The 24,415-nt window shown below is 43.2% G+C and overlaps 1 protein-coding gene across 1 annotated transcript in view; it reads left to right on the top strand.

Annotated features, from left to right (window-relative positions):
• The window catches only part of LOC146834563 (interferon-induced protein 44-like), a 509,270-nt gene extending 487,856 nt beyond the window's left edge, over window positions 1–21,414 (top strand). The window contains exon 8 of the mRNA XM_085601971.1: window positions 20,028–21,414. Within this exon, the coding sequence (XP_085458097.1) occupies window positions 20,028–20,237 (210 nt within the window). The 3' untranslated portion in view covers window positions 20,238–21,414. The remainder of the gene's footprint in view (window positions 1–20,027) is intronic.
• Window positions 21,415–24,415: the final 3,001 nt, after the last annotated feature.

Below are 24,415 nucleotides of genomic sequence, written 5' to 3'. Positions count from 1 at the left end.
GGCAGGATAGCAGGAAGAGCAAAGATGTTGCACGTAGGCTTGTCCAGGTGGGTAACTGAGCAGCAGGAAGAACCAAAAAGCATCACATTGATGGGGAGGAGATTTTACAGAGTCCGAAGAAAAGCCAAATTGAAGGAGACTCTGAAAAGGAGGAGAGACACCAAAGAAGATTGGTGAGATGGAGCAACAGGAAAGAAGATGCCAAAACAGCCCAGGAGCAGGCAGTGAGTGAGCAAACACTGAGTGAGGAAGAGAATCAAGGAGACTCCAGGGACTCCTAGACAGACAGGCACAGTGCTCCACTTTGAAGGTTCCCTGAGGTCCACCAAAATCAGGAAAGCCTTTTCCGTGTTCCAGGGATGAGCTGCGGCCATGCAAGTGAATGAGGTTGGGGTTGACTCACAGACCAAAACACCCAATTCCATCTTGAGCAGGCTGAGACTTATTTTTCTCTATTTTTGCTGAATTATTAACATGTGCGCCTTTGACACAGAGGTCACCTGTCCTTCTCTTTCCAAGAACTTGTGAATGTGCCCAGTCACTCAGACAATGACATTGATAAGACGCCGGATGTGGTATCAGTTTGGGACAAATGCCTTGTTATCTCTATTTCAAGATCAGACAATAGCAGTTTTTGCTTGAAATTTCCCAGGTCCCAGGTTTTAGGTTTCCGTAGGAGGCGGCCACTTTAGCACCACCCCAAGGGTCCAGGACCTCATAGGGCACAACGTGTGAGCTAGGACTCACTCCAGTGGGGACTAACAGGCAGGTATGATGCAGGGTCTCTAGCATCAGTAGTTTGAGCTTCATGTAGCCTGTGAGCAATGAAGCTTGTGTGGTCGCAAAGGCGTTTACTCAGATAATTTTCACCTTGGAAGTTATCTATTAGATCTCCTTAATGTCTATAAAAGTGTGGATGCTGATGTATTTGTACATCAGAAATCCAAGGGGTCCTGTGTAGAGATTGAGTGAATACTGTTCTTGTAGACTTCCATGAATTAAGCAACACTGTTCATGTATTTTTGTTGGTGCATCTGTGATTAGGAAGACCTAATACATTTTGATTTAATGTCAGGGTGATTTCAGTTAGCACTTGCTGGAGCTCATCAAGCAATGTCATACATTGGTCTTGTTTTGAACATGGGTGTTCATGTTGCAAAGTATATATTGAAAAAAAATCCATGTACCTTTTTTTGCATACACAGATCTACATTGTAGCGCTCGCTTATCTAAGCAAGGAACAAACCTCTTATAATATTGCAACTATGTTGGACTGTCATACATACCCCAGTCTCATGGTTCAGAATAGGCATGCATGTGCTGCACCTGGGTCAGGGGTGCAACAAGACTCAAACTTCAGGGAAGGCTAACACTTTGTTCAATGGAGCAGGGGGTCATATTTAGAACCTGGTTCCAAATGTCTTGTAGTGTGTCTCCTCACTATTGCTGCGTACTGAATGATAAGGGGAGCAGTTTTCCGGACAATATACAGCCATTGGTGCATTTTAAAGCATACTTGGCAAATATCATTGGTAAAAATGTAATATCCTTTAGTGGGGTTTAAGGGTTCTCTAGCAAGCAATGTTAGCAGAATGAACAGTAAAAGCTACATTTAACTTTACATTTAGCCAGTAGACCAAGTAGGATGTGCAATTTCAGGAACAATAAACTGCAAATCGTGCACTCCAAAATGCACCGGGCGACTTGAATTGGTCTTAACGTGTTCAGACTTGACTTAAAAAAAAATACCCAATATTTTGGCTTAGTTCCACAAAGGAGATTTTAAATTTGTAGCAAATGGTGCAGTTTAAACAAATTTGTTTTGTTATTGTTCTGTTCATAGCGCATTTCTCAGCACACAATAGGTTTTTGTTAGAATGCAAGCCTATTAGAAACAACAACTCTCTTGTTGTCCCTTAGAAGGATGCCTCATGCCCAGGCACTGCAACTTACAAAACAGCGAATTTATATTCAGTGGTAGTGCATGCTAATCTTGAGTTTCATCTCTCATCAAGTATTAATGGTTTTGATACACTTGGCTTGTGCCGTTGCCTGAAATGCATCTACCATTTGGAAAGACTTTGAAGTTAATAGGAGATTGAGTGCAGAAACTGAGTATAACGTGTGATTATAAATGATGCCACTAACCATACAAATTAGAATTAACTAGCATATTATCAGGTAAACCTGAAGAGGTGAACCGTGAATAGCCATTTGTGGTGAACGTATTTGATGTCACTGCCACTTTAGTATTTTAGTCATTTGAAGTCCATAGCAGCATAGACCCAGTATCTAAGCATGTGTCACATACATGAATATTATCAGGATAGGTTTGAATAATAGTACTTTCTAGAAATACGCATCAACAGTGCATGGAGAAATAATTATGTCTGTGGCATTTCACATAATGTTTTACATAGCATGGTGTGTATATTTAATTGGAAACCTGGTGAGGGGAAAAGGGATCATGACATATGACGACTTGGGGTAATGTTCAATAGAACCATTAAAATGTCTTCATATAACAATGGTAGACAGTGCTTAATTTGTAAAATATTAAGTCCCGGTGCTCAAATTTTTGTAGGATGCCACACCCACTTTCCCCTGCTCCACCCACTGACTCCACCCACTTACTCTATTGGCTCCACCTGCATCCTCAACTGGCACCACTGAAAGCCCGATGTAAAACCCGATCTGAATTTCAGCAAGGGAGCTTTCCTCAAGAAAGATATTGATACGAGGCCCCACCACCCCTGAGGAAATGTATTTAAAAATAAAATCAAAGGTGCATTTAAAGCACAATTTTGGAGTAAATTGGCTAAAATGATTAACATGGAACAAGTTCGAACATGTACACCAGGGTGTATGTCTTTATGCCATATAAAACATGGCCACACCATCACCTTTCGCACAAACCACTTAAAACCTTGGTGCGTAGCACTTTTATATGATAAGAGTGAGCATGCTTGCAAACGTGAAGAATACAAATAAAATCTCTAGTGCTGCAAAATTTTACACACCAAAAACCTGCTGGATGTGTGTTGCATACAGATATTAGAAACACTTCAATATAAGTCAGTTTAAAAAAAGCTGGAGTAGTTTGGAACGTGTAGAAAGTGGAAACATGCAGAAAGAGATTCTAGCTTTTCTCTATCTAGGGAGTGCAAAAATATATATTTTCTCTGCTTGTTTATCTAAACTATTAAAATAAAGCAGAAGAGAGAGATAGCAAATGCTGTAATATGCTGCTCTAGATGGAATTGTTGCAGCTAAGCAACAATATGTTCATGTCACAACTCAATTTGTGCCTGGGAGAGGTGTGAAGAGGTATGAATGGAAATAGAGGCCCTCAGCTTTACCCCTCTCCTTGTTTACACCAATGAATAAAAGGGGGAGTAAATGAAAGAAAATAGCAGCCTAGGATCACTCAAATTGGCTAAGTAGGGAAGCCAGCAGTGATCCCAGGTTTTCAATTTTCACTGCAACTCAGACACCAAGTGGGCATGTTTTTCTGACATCAATTGGTAAAATTTTGTCCTGAAATACGATAATATAGCAAAGGTGACAAGCAGAATTAATTTTCTTTTTAACGGGCATACGAGTTCTTCATGAAAGGAAGATCCTGAATACTCCGTGGCTGTCTTGCAGCATATGGTACAACTAGGTTGGTGAGCTGTCCTGAATAACGGTCAATTGGCCCCATAACATGTGCCACTGCTTCCTTTAGCCAGTACAAGGTTTTCAAGAGCAGAGCACACTACGTTGTGGGACTTCTAGTTTCACTTTATAAGATTTCGAGAATGTGTGCTGATGGCAGAAAAACAAGACTACCTGAACATGCTACTCAGGGGTAGCTCCTCCTGTGTCCCCCTCCCACATGCCCTACCCTGGCCAGTACCCTCAGTATGACCTATGCCCCCACGACCACCTCACATTACGATCAGGCCCTTGCCCCACGTATGCCTTAAATTTGCATGTGGCTCCCTTACACTCCAGTTTGGCGTGCAACCCCCTCGTACAGCTGTCTGGCTTCTGCCCCATCACACTCCAGTCTCTCTTGTAAAACCCCCTTCAGTCAGAGTGTGCTTGTACCTCCTTGGGTCCTAGTCTAATTTGTGGCCCCTTACGCTCGAGCCTGGCAGGTGGAACTTCCCCGTCCTTATGGCCCAGTCTGGCTTGTAGCCTTCAGATACTTCATTCTGGTGGGTCACTGCTCATTAAAGCTTCCCTTTCTTTGTCAGCTTTCCAATAATAGCTGGTCCCTAAACATCCAACTGACTGAAAACATGCAGTCTCTGCGACCTCAGGGATCTAAGTTGAGAAGATTTAGTTACTTTCACCTGTCCCCATGCAGACGCAGAAGAGAGGAGTCTTGCACTCTGAAAAAGGCCTCCCCTCATACCGGAGGAAGCACTATTCACAAGTGATAGGGCCATACAACTCCCATTCTAAACAAACCGTAATCTGATTATTTCACAAATTAGTGCAGACTCAGCAGAGGTAAAACATGTTTACGATAGCTCTGCTTGTTAGAAGCTCTTCAATTCCATTGCATTGTGGTAGCTGTAGTTCTTTGCATCACACATTCTTGATCCCTTAATTTGTTTCTATTGCAATGGACATTGGGACGTGCACTACTGCAGAGCATGCAGTCAATCAATACAATTGTGAAGTGTTTGAGAATGCACTGCTCAACTGCACAACGCTGCTCTCATGTGAGAGCAGCGTCGTGACTGGGTGGGAGGGGAGCATTGAGGCGGCGGCCGGCAGCAGCAGTTGAAGGTAAGTTATTTTAGTTGTTTTATTTATTTTTTTAAATTAATTTATTCCCCTCCCACCCCCCCACCAAGTGTTATTGGCAGTAACCACTACTGGTGTTACTCGAGGCAAAATAAATATTTCTTTAAAGTTAAAAGCCAGCAGCAGTGGATGATGAACTGTAGTCGTGGACCCTGCACTATAAAACGATGTTTTGCATAATGAGCCACTTCAATACTTTGTAAACAAATACAGCATTGAACACTATACAGTTGATGGCAGAAAAACAAGACTACCAGAACGTGCCACTCCAGGCAAAATTCACATTCAGGTAGTCTTGTTTTTCTGCCATCAGCTGTGTAACCGTGTTCAGTGCCGTATTTATCTACAAAGCATTGAATTGGCTCATTATGCAAACTAACGTTTTATAGATCGGGGCCCACAGCTCCAGTTCTTACTCCACTGCTGCTGACTTTTAACTTTAAAGAAAGAAGTATTTTTCCACAAAAGTTCAAAGCCAGCAGCATTGGAGGAAGAACTGCAGCCGTGTGCCTTGCGCTACAAAATCGTAAATAGCATAAAAATAGCCCTTACTTACTGGGACTGCGAGACGGCATTTGTAGTTTTAAATAATCTGTGCGAGATGTCTGCTGCACGATTGATGGTTGCTTCAGTCGTCGGGTGATAAATTAATACTGTAGCTGCAGTATACTGGGAGGACCGCAGACGAAAACACTGCTCATTGGTCTGACTCTGGGCCCTAACATGATGATTCGCCAAGGAGGTACCTGGGCCAGACTACTATTATATTTTGCAATTGCTCATTGGCAGTGCACTAGGCTAGTGCGCTACCAATGAATGATTGCAACATGGGATGTGACCTGTGACGTGGGACGGTGACCTACGCTAAGCCGAGGCAGGGATCCAGGCAGTTTCACTTTCTGGCAGTAGTTCGTGCCTCAAAATAAGGCGGGCAGCCGGGCTGCCGTGCTGCTAGCATCTCATTTGAAATATTTAATGCGCGCACAGTCACGTACGATATTAACACTTCACAGGGGAGACTGGGACCCTACTCTCAACTTAGTGAGCAGCACGCATACATGTTATTACATTACCGATATATATATTGTGTGCAGAGTAGATTAGAGAGTGTAGACCCGGCCCTGAGAAATAAGTGCCGGTGCTAAGCACCGGAAAGCACCGGCACAAATTAAGCACTGATGGTAGACTGGCTTCTAAAAGCAATGATGTCTGGAAATTCAGAGCATTTAAGAAAACAATTTTGGATAAACGTGACAATGATCACTGCTCCTCCACTTAACCTAATCCATTTGCTCACACCCCACTTAAACAATTGTAAAAAGATCCAATACCCAACCTTGATGCACTCTCTGCCCTTCTAGGACCTCAGTTATTCCTCCAAAACTTACTCTATCTTTAGTCGTGGGCAGACAGTGAAATGTTACTTTTAGGAGGAGGCCCATGAGAGTTCAGCCTTTAGATATTGCAGAGCATCTGAGCAGTTTCCTGCCTTAATGGAAAACGTTTTGACCTACCTTAGCATCACTAATAGGATACCATGATTTATAAAGCACTCTCGCTATCTGACTCTTCTCACTGTCACCCAAAAAACTACATCCTTCCAATCCTCCCTTCTGCCACCCACTGCATCCTCTCATTATTTTCTTCACTCCCTAACTGTTGTAAGATGCCTAACGTTGGTTACCTATAAATCATTGTTGCCTAAGCAGTGAAATACAAATGTCTTGGGCAAAACCTGCTTCATCCACAAGTTTCCTTTCTTATTGTTTCTGCCTTGCCCATGTTTTCTCTCTCCCACTTTGTGTTTTTAAATGATCTTATAACAGCCTAAAAAGCTATACAAATAAACAATGTAACATCCGTAAACAGTGACAAAAAGTGAAGTCCCTTCTTTCTAAATGTACAAGTTAACCGTTTCTTTACTTTGCACCACTAATATTTTCTCTCTCTTCCTCTTTGTGTCTCTCTGAGTATCTGTTGGAACGTGGTTTATTATTAAGGGTACATAGGTACCTACCACTAGTAATAAGGCCACAATCACAAGAAAAGGTCAGGTCAAGGTCTCAATAAATGATTCCCTTGCTCAACCCTTGGTAGCTGGCCACGAGCAGGCAGGCTCAACTTAGGAGAAAGGTGTGTGAAGCATTTAAAAACACCAATACATTAAATAAGCAAGTTTTCATGATTAAAATGACACCAAAACAATGAATATCCAATCTAGGGAACCAGGTGTATGATTTTTTAAATTAAAAGTAAAACTAGCGATAAGAAGCGAATAGTTCTCAAAGGGGTAAAAAGGTTGCGCTGCACCGTGACAAAGTCCAGGCCACCAACGATGTAACACTTTGACACTTACTTCCAGAAGTGTTTTTAGATGCAGGAAAGTGGTCCACAGCACTAGCTAATGGTTCAGATGCTCTGGTATGCCTCTTGTTGTCTGGGACAACAGCTCCCACAATGCACATGGTCTACTTATGGAGTTTATTTTACAACTTTTTGCTCCAAACTTCTGTAACTTCTTCCTGAAGTTTATCTTGTGAGTTCAAAGTGTCTTAAACACCAATGCAAGGGTCTAGAAGCTCTGAGATGGTCCTTGGGATGCTAGGACTATGTTTCCCACAATACACTTACCCAAATCCTTTAAAGTTCCCTGGACAGAGTCCAACTGGGTTCTTCTTGGTGGAAATGATTAAATTGGAGCTCTTTTAACCTTTTGCTTTCAGGGAGTCCACTCCTTCCACCCTAGGGCTATAGTTCCAAGTGTGCAGTAGGTGCTGTCATTCAGAGTGCCATCCTCTTGGTGCAGGCCATGGTTCCAGCATGGCAGTCCTTTTTGTACTTTCAGGCAGGGATCACTTGTAGCTCTTTTGTACCTATTGCTTTCAGGGAGCCGCTCCTTAATTAGTTTTTTAACAAGGCAAAGTCCCTAGGGTTGTTGTTCCAAAGTGTGCAGCAGGTGCAGTCCTTATGAGTGCTGTCCTCTTGGGTGCAGACTAGGGGTTCCAGCAGGGTAGTCCTTCTCTTGATTATCCCAGGCAGCGTTCTGAGTTGCTAGGTAGCTCACCCATTGTTATCTAGTGTTCCTCCGCTACAAGCAAAGGGGAAGCCCTGACCATTGGGGTGTAAGGGGCAACCCTCCGGAATGGCCACTTTCTCTGTGTGGCATATTCTTGACCCAGAATGCACTATTCTTGCTAAATCCAAAATGGAGAAACTCTCCTGGAGGGTTAGATCTGGTTAAGCCAATACACTGGTGTGGCTGTTTCCCTAACACGCCCATTCCAGCCCATCTGCTATTCTAATTACCGGGGCTCCTGTCTGGCCTGGGGGTGCAGCATGTGGGGGTGAGCCTGTGCTGCCCTAAGTTGTCATTCTCCCTTGAAAAGACCAGGTTTGACTACTCCACCCCAATCCTGCCCTATGCGTCTGCAATTCTCTCACCGGAAATCCTTTGTCTCTAGTCTGGCCACTTCACCCCTCATTAAAACAGCTTGGCTCAGCCTGACTGAGGTTGGCCAATCAGAAGAGCTGCTGGAAGGCTGTATTGTGGCTTACAGAAAGAAAGTTCTAGAATGTCTTTTCTCTGATAGTTATAATATAACAATAGCAGGTTGTTGGATTTATTCTGTCATTTTGATACTATGAAGTATACTTTTTGCTCCTTTCTTTCAATAGTTATACTTTATTAAAGTATTCCCATGTTAGCCTATGGAGCCATTGGGCTACAACAGAGGAAAATGAAATTGTCGTGTTTTCCTTCCCCAGGGGATATAAAACATATTTTATAATGTCCCTGCTTATAAAACACCCTAAACCTGGGGCACCTAGGGGAGACCTTAGGGGTGGCTTATATGTAAAAATAAGGTAGTTACTACGTTGGAAATATCTTTGATTCCAAAGTTGAATTTGCAAATAATTTCAATTTAAATTCAGCTTGCAGGGCTGGCTTTTAAAATGACAGCAGGCACCACAGTAGTGCACACTTTAGTACATTAAATCTACTGGGCCTCTAAACCTACATGCCATACCATATACTACGGACTTACAGGTAGGTTGTCAGTACCAATTGTATTTACACCTAATTACCATGTACTTTTAATCAGAGCACAGGCCCTGGTTAGAAGAGCTCAGGGCACAATCAGCAGACTTGCATCTAGTAGTCAAAATGGAGGCAAGAAGTGGGAGGGACACTTCAAACAGGTCCTGGTTTCTCACAGTATCTCCTATCAACTTAAAATGTCCCTTTGCCTTTGTCACTTTCTCTGGATCTCTATTTTTAGGCTACTTTCATTCTCTCTTTCTCTCCCAATCTTTTTCAGTGCCTCCTTCTCTAGACTGCTCTTGAGTACTCCATATTGGCATGCTGGCCATGTAGAAAAGTAGAGGGATTCCGGAGACTTTGAACATCAATATGCAATCTCTGCTGTTCTTCCCTCTATCATCCTCCACCAAACAGTCTCAAATTCTCTGCCACAAAGTGCATTATCCTCCTGTCCCAGAGCAGCAAGCCCTTCCGCATCCCTGAGTCCCTCCTCTGCTTCTCATCCTACAACCACTTCTCCGCATATTCATCTCCCCTTAGCGATAGGCCTACTAATACTTCCTCCTTCAGATTTACCACAGAGATTTTACTCCTCCTCTGCTTAGCCAGGCTCATGCTTTCGCTGTCCAGATCCTTTCATCTTGCATGCTTTCCATCTTCCACTACAGTCCCTTTTACTAGTCTCTCTTCTGACATTCCTCTAACCTTATTCTCCACTGAAAAATATTTTTGCTCTCTTCATCGACCTCCCATCTTCCTTCCCGTACAGTCCTTCAACAAACTGTATTGCAAGGCCTGCTACAAAAAATCCTGGTAAATGGAATCTCTTGGGTGAGGTGCTAGTGGTAGTTGCAACAAACACAGATTGCACAAAATCAGAAACTTAACCATCCAACTAGAGGATGTGCTTGCCGCTAAATGGCCACCATGTTTCCTGGCACCATCCTTTAACGGCTGCATGGCTCTTTGACTGGTGGGACTCATGGGCCACAGTTTGTCGATGTCTTGGCTCCCTCATATGTAATGCTTTTCCAAAAGCATGAGAATTTGAACGTTTTAAAGTGGCAAACGGCACACATTTTAATGCAGTGGTTTTCAAACTTTTTATGCAGCGCCACCCTTGAGTTAAAATATTTTGGTACTCCCAACCCTCCCATGACATAACCTGCTAAAATGATTAACAATGAACGTTGATTACTTCTGTGATTAGATATTTCACACTACAAATGAAAGGTACTTGAGAGGAATAAAATCAAAGATAGGAGAACAAACATATTATCTGGTAACTCATCCTACTTTATCCTCCAAACATGTAAAAGGCTGGGATGTCACAGCATTTCCACCAGCACCAGCCAGGCCAGGGTGCAAACTCCAGTGACATTCATTTAAACTTTTTTTCATTTCACAAATGTGTAAGGTTACTTGCTACAGCTTGAATTATATCAGTCACTTGTAATTAGTTTGGACCATGTTTCAGTCCATTGGTTTTGTTTTTTGCCCACGATGCCATCTCAAACAGGAACAAGAAATATGCATATTGGTGTTTGTCCTGCTGAAATAGGAATAGTCTAGGCAAAACTACCCGGCCAGGAACATATGAATTGGAACACAAGTAACCCTAAATCAGTTTTGGTCTAATTGGGCCTCGTAGTAGGTTAGGGTACAACTTGAGACCTATAGCACATTGAATATAGTCCCAGGACATGTTCAAATTGTGGGGTGGGGTTGGGTTGGGCGGGGGGGTTGCTTCAAGCGGCATGCAAAGCCCTCTCAGCCCAGTGGTAGTTGTGCGCCTGACCTGGGTCAAGCAGGCTGTTCAACTGCAGATTCTGTACTGCTTACAGAGTTTCTGACAGGGCCAGGTCATCTTTTCCAATCTTCAGAGGTTAATATGTTGAAATAAAATATTGCATGGAGTAATAGTATGTTCGAGGCATATGAGCTGCAGATTACACACTTGTGCATAGATCGCCATCTGGTGTTGGGCCCGGATGTTTGCAGTTTGTTTTTCCTCTTGGAAAGTCTTTGAAAGTCACAAGTTCGGTGACTCCTCCCTTGGATCGTATTGCGCATGGGCTTCGGCTCCATCCTCAGATTGTTTTTTTCCGCCATCGGGCTCGGATCTGATCTTCGCGCTCCGGTTCCGAACAGCTTTCAGTTCGACCATCGACGCGTAATCCTCACCCCAATTCGCAGTATTGTTTCGAACGCGATCTCCCCACTCGACGCGACTTCTCATCGGCACAGACCTTCGGTTCCAGTCATCGACGGCAGCCTTCGGGCCTACCCAAGCTCCGGTCCTGGCTAATGGAAAGGACTCCATTTAAAAAGTGCCCTCGATATGGGTCCAAATTTCCCCACACCTATCTCCACGAGGTATGCAATCTTTGCCTCTCCCCTGAACATGAGGCTCGAGACTGTCCGGCGTGCAAGTCCTTCCGGTCCAAAAAGACTATTTGAGACCGAAGAGCCAGAAGAACCATGGCACACTCCTCGACAACGATTCCGGACGACATCTTCGGAGAAGGCGTCGACACTCCAGAACAGCCTCACACCGACGAGGGACTCGTCAGTGCCTCCGAAGCTGACGACTCAGATGTGGAGGACATCACTCTGGCACAGAGGGTCGTGAGTACTAATCTACCCCCCCCCAAAACCTCACCGACACCGAAAAAGGCTTCGGTCACGCCTTCGCCTCCGGGCCTAGGCAAGACCAGAGACACTGCTTCACACACCGCACCTTCGGGCCCAGTAAAGAAGCCAAGTAAACCTTCCGGTGGCTCGGGCTCGAGCCAGCCCACCATCGGTGCCGATAAACACTCTTCGGCACCGAAGAAGAAACCGGCCTCCATCTCGACACCGAGCCCCGCACCGAAACACTCGGGGTCCAAACCCAGCTCTTCAGTACCAACATCATCTTCGGTCCCGACCAAAGCACACAAAGCCACCGGCACAGACACTTCGAAGCCGAAACCCATCTCGGCGCCTACCAAACAACCGGAGTTTCCTAAGCATGGTTCCAAACAACGAACCGGCACAGAAAAACATAAGAAACCAACGGCCCCGACGCCTTCGGCGCCGACGGACCAACCACCCTCACCAGAACTTTTTACACCGGATCCCTTACAAAAAACATTAACCAAGGATCCCAAAACTGGACATTTAATGCTCTCTATCAAAAAGAGACAATTGGAGAAACGGGCTCCGCCTCCACCTCCAAAGAGGAAGGACTCTGCTACCTCCCCTTTCAGACTACCTTCCCCACCTCCTCCACCGCCTCCACCTTCTCCTCCTCCGCCCTCTCCACCCCCACCTCATCATTCCCCAACTCCATCTCCGGATGATGATGATCAGGGGGATCCATATGACGACATAGGGGATGCACCCCAAGATCTACCTACAGGAGACCCAACCCCCACAGGATCCCCATACCCATGGGACGATTACAATATCCCTGATGTCCCTAACGTCCCACAGGACGATCTTTACCCTTCCAGACCTTCTCCACCAGAAGACTCATTGGGGTTCAACCACCTATTGCAAAGGGCGGCACACTATCACGGGGTAGATCTACATACCGACCCCGTGGAGGAGGATTTCCTCCTCAATACATTCGACACCACACATAGGGCCACCTCCATATTGCCTATGCTCAAAGGAGTTATAAAGCATGCGCCAGAGGTCTTTAAGGACCCAGTCAGAGCCAGGGTAATTAACCCGCGCATTGAGAAGAAATATAAATCTGCCCCTACAGATCCCTCCAACATTAGAGGGCCTGCGCCACTAGATTCTCTAGTAGTCTCCACCGCACGTAAAATGGCCAACTCCCAGGCATCAGGCGAAGCTCCACCACCTGACAAAGAGTCTAAACTCTTGGATGCATCAGGCAAGCGTGCTGCATCCCAAGCTGCCAACATATGGCGTATCGCCAATACACAGGCGCTACTCGCCAGATACGACAGGGCCCATTATAACGAATTGGAAGCCATAATGCACCATCTCCCTGATAAATATAAAGCTAGGGCCAACAAACTCATTCAGGAGGGCAAAACCATTACTAATACCTCCATACGTTGTGCCTTAGATGCAGCAGACACAGTCTCTAGGGCTATCAACACTAGCGTCCTCCTCCGTCGCCATGCCTGGCTAAGGATATCAGGTTTTAAACCGGAGGTACAAGCCTCCATCCTCAACCATCCCTTTGACCGGGAACATCTGTTTGGGCCCAAAGTGGATGACGCCCTGGAGAAAATGAAAAAGGACACGGACACGGCAAAATCCATGGGAGCCCTACAATCTCACCCTCCCAGACGCTCCTTTCGCCGCTCTTCCTTTCGGAGCACATCCAGAGGCTACTCCTCAGACTCCGCTTCCACTGCACACAAATCCCCTACTCAGTCCACGTTTACAAGGGGTTACCAAAGAGGCGGCTACATGGGCAACAATAATAAAGGCAGAGGCAAAACAAATACGTGCCTCCCCAATGACTTCCCTCCACTTCCCCCAGACCATCACACTCTGGTCGGGGGCAGACTCCAACATTTCCTTTCGGTCTGGACTACCATCATCTCAGACAAATGGGTAACACAAATAATTCGGTCAGGTTACTGCCTAGAACTAACACCTACCCCCCCAAACATTCCACTCAGACAACGCCCGATGTCACCAGAACATCTACAGCTACTCAAGCAGGAGGTAATCTCCCTCTTAGACGAGGAGGCAATAGAACATGTTCCAACCAACCAACAAAATATGGGGGTCTACTCCCTGTATTTTCTCATACCAAAAAGGGATGAAACTCCTAGACCTTCGGCCCCTAAACACATACATACACTCAGACCACTTTCATATGGTAACGCTTCAGCAGGTACTTCCGCTACTTTCCCAAAACGACTTCCTCACCACTTTGGACCTAAAAGATGCTTACTTCCACATTCCAGTGCACAAGGCCCACAGGAAGTACCTCAGATTTGTAGTGGACGGCCACCACTACCAATTCAAAGTGCTCCAGTTCGGAGTCACAACCGCACCACGAGTATTCACCAAGTGCCTAGCAGTGGTGGCAGCACATCTGCGAAGACAACACATTCACGTCTTCCCTTACCTAGACGACTGGCTAATAAAAGCCAGTTCATGCAATCAGTGTGTACAACACACACACACCACCATCCAGCTACTTCATCAGCTGGGCTTACGGTAAACCACAAAAAGTCCCATCTCCACCCATCCCACATAAAACAATATCTAGGTGCCACTATAGACACCTCAAAAGCGCTTGCCTATCCGAATCCTGCCAGGATTGCAAGCATCCAGGCTCTGCGCGCAAAATTCATAGCACAACACCCCCTTCCAGCTCGGGTGTTCATGCAACTAATAGGGATGATGGCCTCTTGTATCTTCATAGTACCTCACGCAAGACTCCAGATGCGTCCTCTCCAAGAGTGCTTAGCGCACCAATGAAACCAGGCCCAGGGTCAATTAACAGATCTGGTGTTGGTAGACAGTCGTACCCATCGCTCTCTGCAGTGGTGGACTACCACAAACCTTTCCAAAGGTCGACCGTTCCTGGACCCGGTTCCACAGATAGTACTAACAACAGACGCATCGCTCTCCAGCTGGGGAGCTCATCTATTACATCTCACCGTGCAAGGCAAGTGGTCACCTCAACAGAAGCTACTCCATATCAATCATCTGGAGTTACTAGCGATCTTCCTAGCCCTAAAATCCTTTCAGACACAAATTTTGGGCAAAGCAGTCCTAATCCGCACAGACAACATGACAGCCATGTATTATATTCAAAAACAAGGCGGGACACACTCTCCACAGCTCTCTCAATTAGCACAAAGCATATGGAGATGGGCCATACCCTGTAAAATCTTTCTCCTAGCCCAGCATGTCCCAGGTGTACAAAACACCATAGCAGATCTACTCAGCAGACAAACACAACAACTCCACGAGTAGGAACTTCACCCGCAAGTTCTTCACCCATACTTTCAAATGTGGGGGCATCCACAGATAGACCTCTTCGCCACCCACGAAAACAAAAAATGCCCAAGCTTTGCCGCCAGATACCCACATCCATTGTCCAAAGGCAATGCGATATGGATGAACTGGTCAGGCAGATTTGCGTACGCTTTTCCGCCTCTCCCACTAATTCCATTAGTAGTGCGCAAACTACAACAGCACTCCCTCACACTAATATTAGTAGCGCCAACTTGGGCCAGACAACCGTGGTACACCACACTACTGGTACTATCGGTAGTACCACATCAAAAATTACGCCTCTCTCCACACCTCTTAACCAAGAACCATGGAGAGATCAGACACCCGGACCCAGCTCCTGAAATCCTAGAATTCGGGTACCTTAATCTTCCTCCTGACTGTATGAACGTCATCAAAGAAGCTAGGCGCCCTACCACTAGAGCGTGCTACGCCGCCAAGTGGAAACGTTTTGTTATCTATTGTCATAACAACACCATCAATCCACTAGATGTGTCCATTCAACACATCATAGGCTACTTACTCCACCTACAAAGGTGCAATCTAGCCTATACGTCCATTCGACTACACCTCGCAGCCATAGCAGCTTACCTACAAAACAGGCAACATCTCTCACTCTTTCGAGTACCTGCCATTAAAGCCTTCATGGAAGGCCTTAAAAGAATAATTCCCCCCAGAGTGCCACCCTCACCTGTGTGAAACCTAAATATTGTTCCCACCAGACTAATGAGACCTCCTTTTGAACCCCTACACAAATGTAAACTTCAATTCCTAACATGGAAAACCACTTTTCTTGTAGCCATCACTTCCCTCAGAAGGGTCAGTGAGATACAAGCATTTACTATTCAAGAACCTTTTCTGCAAATGCACCTTAATAAGGTGGTTCTCCGTACCAACCCAAAATTCCTCCCCAAAGTGATTTCTCCTTTTCACCTAAACCAATCTGTAGAACTACCAGTATTTTTCTCGCAACCACAAACTGTTGCAGAAAGAGCTCTTCACACACTAGATGTCAAACGAGCCTTACTCTACTACATCGAATTCGGGGATAGCTAGGTGGATTGTCAAATGTATTCAAATTTGCTACCATAAACCAAAACGAACGTTATCCGTTCCCCCTAAAGCCCACTCTACACGTAAAATAGGGGCTTCAATGGCTTTTCTAGGGAACATCCCATTAGATGATATCTGCAAAGCAGCTACATGGTCAACACCGCACACTTTCACCAAACACTATTGTGTAGATGTGCAAACTAAGCAACAAGCTAGTGTGGGCCAGGCTGTACTCAAAACATTATTTCAAACCACTGCAACAGATACGGGTGGTCGCCGCTAATGGTGGGTACTGCTATATAATCTATGCACAAGTGTGTAATCTGCAGCTCATATGCCTCGAACGGAATATGCTACTTACCAGTATGCATCTGTTCTTGGCATGTAGAGCTGCAGATCTACACACGCCCACCCGCCTCCCCGGCTACCTGCATCTGTTCCAGCTTATCTTATTTAGATAACACACACATGGGCATCTTCACTGCTATTACTACGCTCCATCTCTCCCTGCTGACAAAAAACAATCTGAGGATGGAGCCGAAGCCCATGCACAATACGATCCAAGGGAGGAATCACCGAACTCGTGACTTCCAAAGACTTTCCAAGAGGAAAAACAAACTGCAAACATCCGGGCCCAACACCAGATGGCGATCTATGCACAGGTGTGTAGATCTGCAGCTCTACATGCCAAGAACAGATGCATACTGGTAAGTAGCATATTCCTTCCCGATATTTACAGTTACTTGGAAGCAGTGAAGGTGGTAATAAGCCCTCCATGCTACATTATTAATGTAATTAGTTTAACTCATAACTTATGGTTAAAAATTCAATTCATGGTGGGAAAGTTGCATATTTATCACTTGTCTGCAATCCGCCTTCCCCAAAGAAATTACTGTAGCGGTTTGGGATTTGTATAGATCAGAATCTGAGAGGAGGTCAGTTCGTTCATAGTTCATCCCTCTTTGTGGGCTGTGACCTTTGGCCAAACCAAGGGCTTGATGCACGCCCATTTTTTGCGTTTCACAAACGGGAAATCGGCACGTTTGCGACCCCAAAAAAGAGTGTTATATACAAACGCTATTTGGTGAGTCGATGACTCGCAAAAGTGTTTGCAAATCGCTATTAGTAAGGGGCATGCGAAGGGCTTCCGTTCTTAATAGAGTCAGAATGGTATGTACCATTGTTTTACGGTTGCAAAACATTTGCAGTTTACGACCCGCTTCAAGTAGGTGGAAAGCCACTCACAAACTGGAAGGGGTCCCCAGGGGACCACTTTGCATTTGTGAATGGATGCAAAAATATTTTTTAAGAGCAGGCAGTGGTCCCACAGTGTCTGAGACACTATTGGTCATTCCATTTTGCGAGTTGCAAAAGGTCGCAATTTGCGACTCGCAAAATGGAATGGTCATACATCTGGCCCCGAATATCATACATTTTGCTGTCGTTCTACATGTGTTTGCACAATTCAGATTGTGCATGCAAAGCACCAGGGGACACGTTGAGGTTTTTTTTTTCGCAGGGTGGATGCAGTCTCCCCAGCCCAGTAGTTGGGCCCCACAGAAACTTGCTGAAGTCGTCCTGTGAACACATTCAGCAGCATCAGCACATTGTCTGCTTTCATTCTGAGCAGCAGCAACGTGCAGGCAAGAGGCTTTGTTATTTTAAATCCCAGCTGGGCACAAAACAAAGGGGAATGTTAAGGAGCCATTAAGCTTCCTTTTAATTGAGTATCCTCTCTGAGAGCTATCCTGATCCTCACACCTAGCTGCATATGCAAGGGACGGGAAACAAAGGCACACAGCTTATTACTTCCTAGGTACTTAAGAGAGGCATGCTTTTTAATGTATTCAGTCCCAGTATATAAGACATATACATGCACTGTAAGAATGTCAAATGTGTTGTGTATTTACACAAATAACTTAAATACCACTATTTTGTTGTCTTCCTTTTATAGCGCTACTCATTCCGATTCAGGGTGTTAGAGCGCTTTACATCACACAAACACATTATGCATTAACATGTACGGATGTATGACGTTACAACGCACACTTTTACAACGCATGCACTTACAACGCATTTTTTACAACGCATAATCCATTACAACGCATGACATTACAACGCATGACACTACAACGCATTTTTAAAAAATACCTTTACAACGCATTACCATTACAACGCATACTACCTTTACAACGCATACCATTACAACGCATAATATTAAATTACATTTAAGGTAAGTATTAGATAGTATAGGGGTAAAAATTACTATTCTAACTCCAGGGGGTGCAACAGTAGGGTAAGTGTTGGATAGTGTAGGGGTAAAAATTACTATTCTAACTCCAGGGGGTGCAACAGTAGGGTAAGTGTTGGATAGTGTAGGGGTAAAAATTACTATTCTAACTCCAGGGGGTGCAACAGTAGGGTAAGTGTTGGATAGTATAGGGGTAAAAATTACTATTCTAACTCCAGGGGGTGCATCAGTAGGGTAAGTGTTGGATAGTATAGGGGTCAAAATTACTATTCTAACTCCAGGGGGTGCATCAGTAGGCTAAGTGTTGGATAGTATAGGGGTAAAAATTACTATTCTAACTCCAGGGGGTGCATCAGTAGGGTAAGTGTTGGATAGTATAGGGGTAAAAATTACTATTCTAACTCCAGGGGGTGCATCAGTAGGGTAAGTGTTGGATAGTATAGGGGTAAAAATTACTATTCTAACTCCAGGGGGTGCATCAGTAGGGTAAGTGTTGGATAGTATAGGGGTAAAAATTACTATTCTAACTCCAGGGGGTGCATCAGTAGGGTAAGTGTTGGATAGTATAGGGGTAAAAATTACTATTCTAACTCCAGGGGGTGCATCAGTAGGGTAAGTGTTGGATAGTATAGGGGTAAAAATTACTATTCTAACTCCAGGGGGTGCATCAGTAGGGTAAGTGTTGGATAGTATAGGGGTAAAAATTACTATTCTAACTCCAGGGGGTGCATCAGTAGGGTAAGTGTTGGATAGTATAGGGGTAAAAATTACTATTCTAACTCCAGGGGGTGCATCAGTAGGGTAATTGTTGGATAGTATAGTGTAATATTATGCGTTGTAATGGTATGCGTTGTAATGGTAGTATGCGTTGTAATGGAATGCGTTGTAAAGGTAGTTTTTAAAAATGCGTTGTAGTGTCATGCGTTGTAATGTCATGCGTTGTAATGGATTATGCGTTGTAAAAAATGCGTTGTAATGGTAGTGCGTTGTAAAAGTTGCGTTGTAAAGGTTGTTCCCCAACATGTACAGGATGATACATGAGACAGTGAAGAGTTACAAAGAGTCCGAGTCACATGTCCTTCATAGCGCACTGTGCTATATTAGGATTACAATTTATGAACAGCACGTAACAATGGAGCTCTGTGTTAAAGCAGTAACCCACTTACACTTCTACATAAAATAAAAATCTGTCGTCTGCCTGTCACAGGAGGTACTTTGCAGGAGACGTATGCTACTTTAATTCAAAACTGGAACTAAACAGAACACAGATCTCTCCAGCAAGTGCATTAACCTCCTGTGTTATGCTACCATTATTGTTATTCCCAGAGATTTACTGGGCCACGTTTCTCCTTGTTGCCAATTTCTTTGTAGCAGAGATTGTTTTAAAAAAATGTATAAATTGAGCCCCACATTTTCCATTGGATTTGCATCAGTTTCTGGCAAAACTCCGATGCAAAGTTTCTTTTGCTAAATATTGTAATGCACTCAAATGTATTCATGATAGATCTGCCAAACATATGTATGAGGTCTTAAGATATTATGTCGTTTCTGTGATGCCACTTCCTGTGATACCATGTGCCAAGATGTCACTTGCATACCGTCTAACTTGGTTAGTTCCCCCACTTCCTTTTTTACGAATTGCGCCCTGTGCAGCACATTTGTTTGCAAATTGTTACATGCTTTAAATGTCTTTTCCCTCCCCTCTTTTGCGCAAGTGCAGATTTGTAAATAATGAAGTTATTTTGGCTCTATATTTTTTTCAGTCTTCTATTCAGTGACTTTTTTAAAATGTGTCTTTTACCTAGAAAAGTTTTTATTCACTTGATGTCACAGATTTGAAGATTGTTAATTTGTTTGAAACAATGTCGTCATTTCCTACAGATACATACAGCTGCAGCTCGCCTTGGAATTCCTATTTCCTGTGTTTTGCCTGTTCGAAATTACTCCTACGAGTTGGAACTTGATGACGAAACTGACATCCTGATACTTAATGCTGTGCAGCAACTTTTGCGTATGGCAGATCTCTATTTTGATGATATACCTGTTGAAAAGGAGGAGAACAACAAGAGCAAAGATGTCAAATTGCTGTGATCACTGAAAGAAGCCCCTCCTACACGTCATACCATTACTCATATCAATTTACATTTTGTTCATTACTTTTCCTTGCACGTCCAGAACTGCGAAAACATTTAAAAGTTTTGATGTTGTTATGCAATTGGAATGGAAGGTTTTGTGCATTCAGTTTTGTAGCAAAATATCGATATCCTTGATAGATTATAAGCAAATAAAATGCTGTTGTTGAAATCTGGTTCCCACGTCATTTTGTTTTTTAAGTAAATTAAACTGCGGTTAAAATAAATATGTTATGCCTGTAAGTTTGTTTGCCTGTTTTGGACATTGGGATGGACATTTGAAACGTCTGCCTACCATTCCATACATAGTGCAGGCTTACTTTTCTCCTATAAAATAATGATTGCTTTTTCAGTGTTAAATATGCTAATAAGCAGTGCAAGTACACGTCCAGTGGTATGCAAGAGTGCTTAGGTGTTACCAGTGTTTACTGATATAAACAACATCGAACATTTAAAAACAGGGCACCTGTCTAGAGAATTTTTGACTGTCTTAGTGCACACATCTGATTGATTAGTGGTGGGTCAGGCACCAAAAACCCTTTCCCTTCAGATTAGTAGTTTAGGCACCAGAATCTCTGGCAAAAATATAGGACTGTCCCCTAAGATTTTATTGGATAAAAATGTGTCTTTTACCTAGAAAAGTTTTTATTCACTTGATGTCACAGATTTGAAGATTGTTAATTTGTTTGAAACAATGTCGTCATTTCCTACAGATACATACAGCTGCAGCTCGCCTTGGAATTCCTATTTCCTGTGTTTTGCCTGTTCGAAATTACTCCTACGAGTTGGAACTTGATGACGAAACTGACATCCTGATACTTAATGCTGTGCAGCAACTTTTGCGTATGGCAGTTCTCTATTTTGATGATATACCTGTTGAAAAGGAGGAGAACAACAAGAGCAAAGATGTCAAATTGATGTGATCACTGAAAGAAGCCCCTTCTACACGTCATACCATTACTCATATCAATTTACATTTTGTTCATTACTTTTCCTTGCACGTCCAGAACTGCAAAAACATTTAAAAGTTTTGATGTTGTTATGCAATTGGAATGGAAGGTTTTGTGCATTCAGTTTTGTAGCAAAATATCGATATCCTTGATAGATTATAAGCAAATAAAATGCTGTTGTTGAAATCTGGTTCCCACGTCATTTTGTTTTTTAAGTAAATTAAACTGCGGTTAAAATAAATATGTTATGCCTGTAAGTTTGTTTGCCTGTTTTGGACATTGGGATGGACATTTGAAACGTCTGCCTACCATTCCATACATAGTGCAGGCTTACTTTTCTCCTATAAAATAATGATTGCTTTTTCAGTGTTAAATATGCTAATAAGCAGTGCAAGTACACGTCCAGTGGTATGCAAGAGTGCTTAGGTGTTACCAGTGTTTACTGATATAAACAACATCGAACATTTAAAAACAGGGCACCTGTCTAGAGAATTTTTGACTGTCTTAGTGCACACATCTGATTGATTAGTGGTGGGTCAGGCACCAAAAACCCTTTCCCTTCAGATTAGTAGTTTAGGCACCAGAATCTCTGGCAAAAATATAGGACTGTCCCCTAAGATTTTATTGGATAAATGCACATATCTGATTTTGAATACATATTTTCATGTCTGATTCCATAATTGCCAATGAAGATTGGGTCAAGACACTTATTCAAGACTGGATATTCTCTCGGACGTCCGCCAACTATCTATGGGGTGGGGGTCAAGGCACTGATCCAATATATCTCAATACGGCACCTGGCCAACACCAGTCCCAGTAATGCAAACCTATGTGTCCTCCTTCTCCCTGTTTTGGGAAGTGACAGAAGGCCCAGCAGGCAATGGTGAGCCTTCTTTTACAGACTGACACTTGTAACCTCCTGCAAAGTCCGCACTACCGCTCTGTTAGGGAAATAAATACTACTTGCATCCTCCCAGGAGCAAATGAAAAACTTACCAGACACAGCAGTTTTCTCAGAAACAGAATGAAATGTATTTATTGGTACCCATGCATGCCTACTGTTGAGCAAGGAAGACGTCAGGTCACCAACTGGTGCTCTCAGCCTGCTTCTTCCGTGAGTAACTGGTTTCGGGGCCCTATATATAGATTTAGTAATGCAACGTTAGCGGAAATAGAATAAGACACCGTGCAAAGTATGGCTAACAGCGATATGCAAGCTCTACATTTATTTACAATTATAAACGGCTAAATGTGGACAGCACAGAAATTAAGGCTCGGCACTGTGCCCATTATACTACATATATACTGTGAAAGTAAAATGAGCAACCGGATAAGTATACTAACATGGACGTCAAGACAAGCAAAATTACCTCTAAGGTGGTTCTTCACAGCTGTTGAAGCTTGTCCAGGCAAGGTCAGATTTGGAAGCCTTTGCACCTCCGGGCAGCTTGTTACAGTGTGATATATCTAAGCATGATATCTTCGTAGTGCATACATATGAATATATATGGATATATATATATATATATATTCACTGAAAAAACCATAGGTTTCACACAAGTTATAGTTACGAATTAGCATTTAAAAAACCTTGCAAATTCACTTAAAAAACCATAGGTTTCACACATGTTATAGTTAGCTGGACATTTCACTCGTAAAACACCAATGAAATTCCCCCGTTATAGTTAGTGCAGGCAACTATAACTCACGCGACCGCAATCCTCTGCTGATGACGTCAGATATTACATCACTGTATTTAGACACTTATTTACCCATGTCTTCTTCCATTAATCTTTAGCTATACATATCTTACAAATATTTAGTTTTCATAAAGACACATATGTCATCAGTGATGTAATATCTGACGTCATCAGCAGAGGATTGCGGTCGTGTGAGTTACAGTTGCCTGCACTACCTATAACGGGGGAATTTCATTGGTTTTTTACGAGTGAAATGTCCAGCTAACTATAACATGTGTGAAACCTATGGTTTTTTAACTGAATTTGCAAGGTTTTTTAAATGCTAATTCGTAACTATAACGTGTGTGAAACCTATGGTTTTTTCAGTGAATTTGTACGTTTTTTTAAATGCTAAGTTATGAATTTTTTTTTTTTCAGATTTTTCACCGTGCGCGCGACTGCCAGTAGATAATATATATATATATATATATATATATATATATTCACTGAAAAAACCATAGGTTTTATATATATATATATATATATATATATATAGATAGATATTTAATTTTTACTTCTATTTTTTTTTAAGGATTTTTTTCTGCCATGCGCGTACGGTAAGCTTACCGTACGCGCACCCCGCGATTTTAAAAAAAAAAATTTAAATGTATTTTTCATACTTTTGGGACCTTCTTGGACCCCCTGACAAACGCTAGGGGGTCTGCAACTCTCTTCGTTGCCCCCTTTTCACGTTCTCCACCTTTGTTTATCAGTGTGAGACACACAAAATGGCCGCCGACACTTCCTGATTTCAACCGATTCGAATGTTTACAGTCATGTAACCACCAATCAGAATTAAGCTCGCGCACGGCAGCGCCTATAGATATATATATTGATTTAAATGCTATTTTCTCAGGAAATACTGAACAGATTTACACCAGACCTGCAAAAGGCACATCCCTGACCTGAGGACTACCTCTCTGCCAAATTTCAAGTAATTCTGTTCAGCTGTTCGGGCTGTAGCTTGGACTAAAGGTCCTATGGAAAAATGCATGGGGAAAACACGTTTTGGGACCCCCCCTTTTTCTCAGCCCCCGCTTGACGAATCCCCCCGAGACTTTCAGGGTAGGAGCGGAGCGCCCCACCTATTTTGAACATTTCGCGAGGATTCGTCAATCGGCGCCAAAGTTATTCAAAATAGAATGTTGCGGATTTCCTATGGAAACACGGTCCTAACTATAACTATCTACTGGCGACCGCCAGTAGATTATATATATATATATATATATATATATATATATATATATATATATATTCACAGAAAAAACCATAGGTTTCAGGCACGTTATAGTTAGGAATTAGCATTTAAAAAACCTCAGAAATTCACTGAAAAAAACATAGGTTTCAGGGGTGTTATAGTTAGCTGGACTTTACACTTGTACAAAACCATTGAAATTCCCCCGTTATAGTTAGTTCAGCTAACTATAACTCGCGCGCCCGCAATGCAC

Source organism: Triturus cristatus, chromosome 4_2 (genome assembly GCF_964204655.1).
Source record: "Triturus cristatus chromosome 4_2, aTriCri1.1, whole genome shotgun sequence".
Lineage (NCBI taxonomy): Eukaryota > Metazoa > Chordata > Amphibia > Caudata > Salamandridae > Triturus > Triturus cristatus.
This window is presented reverse-complemented; position numbering and strand designations above follow the sequence as displayed.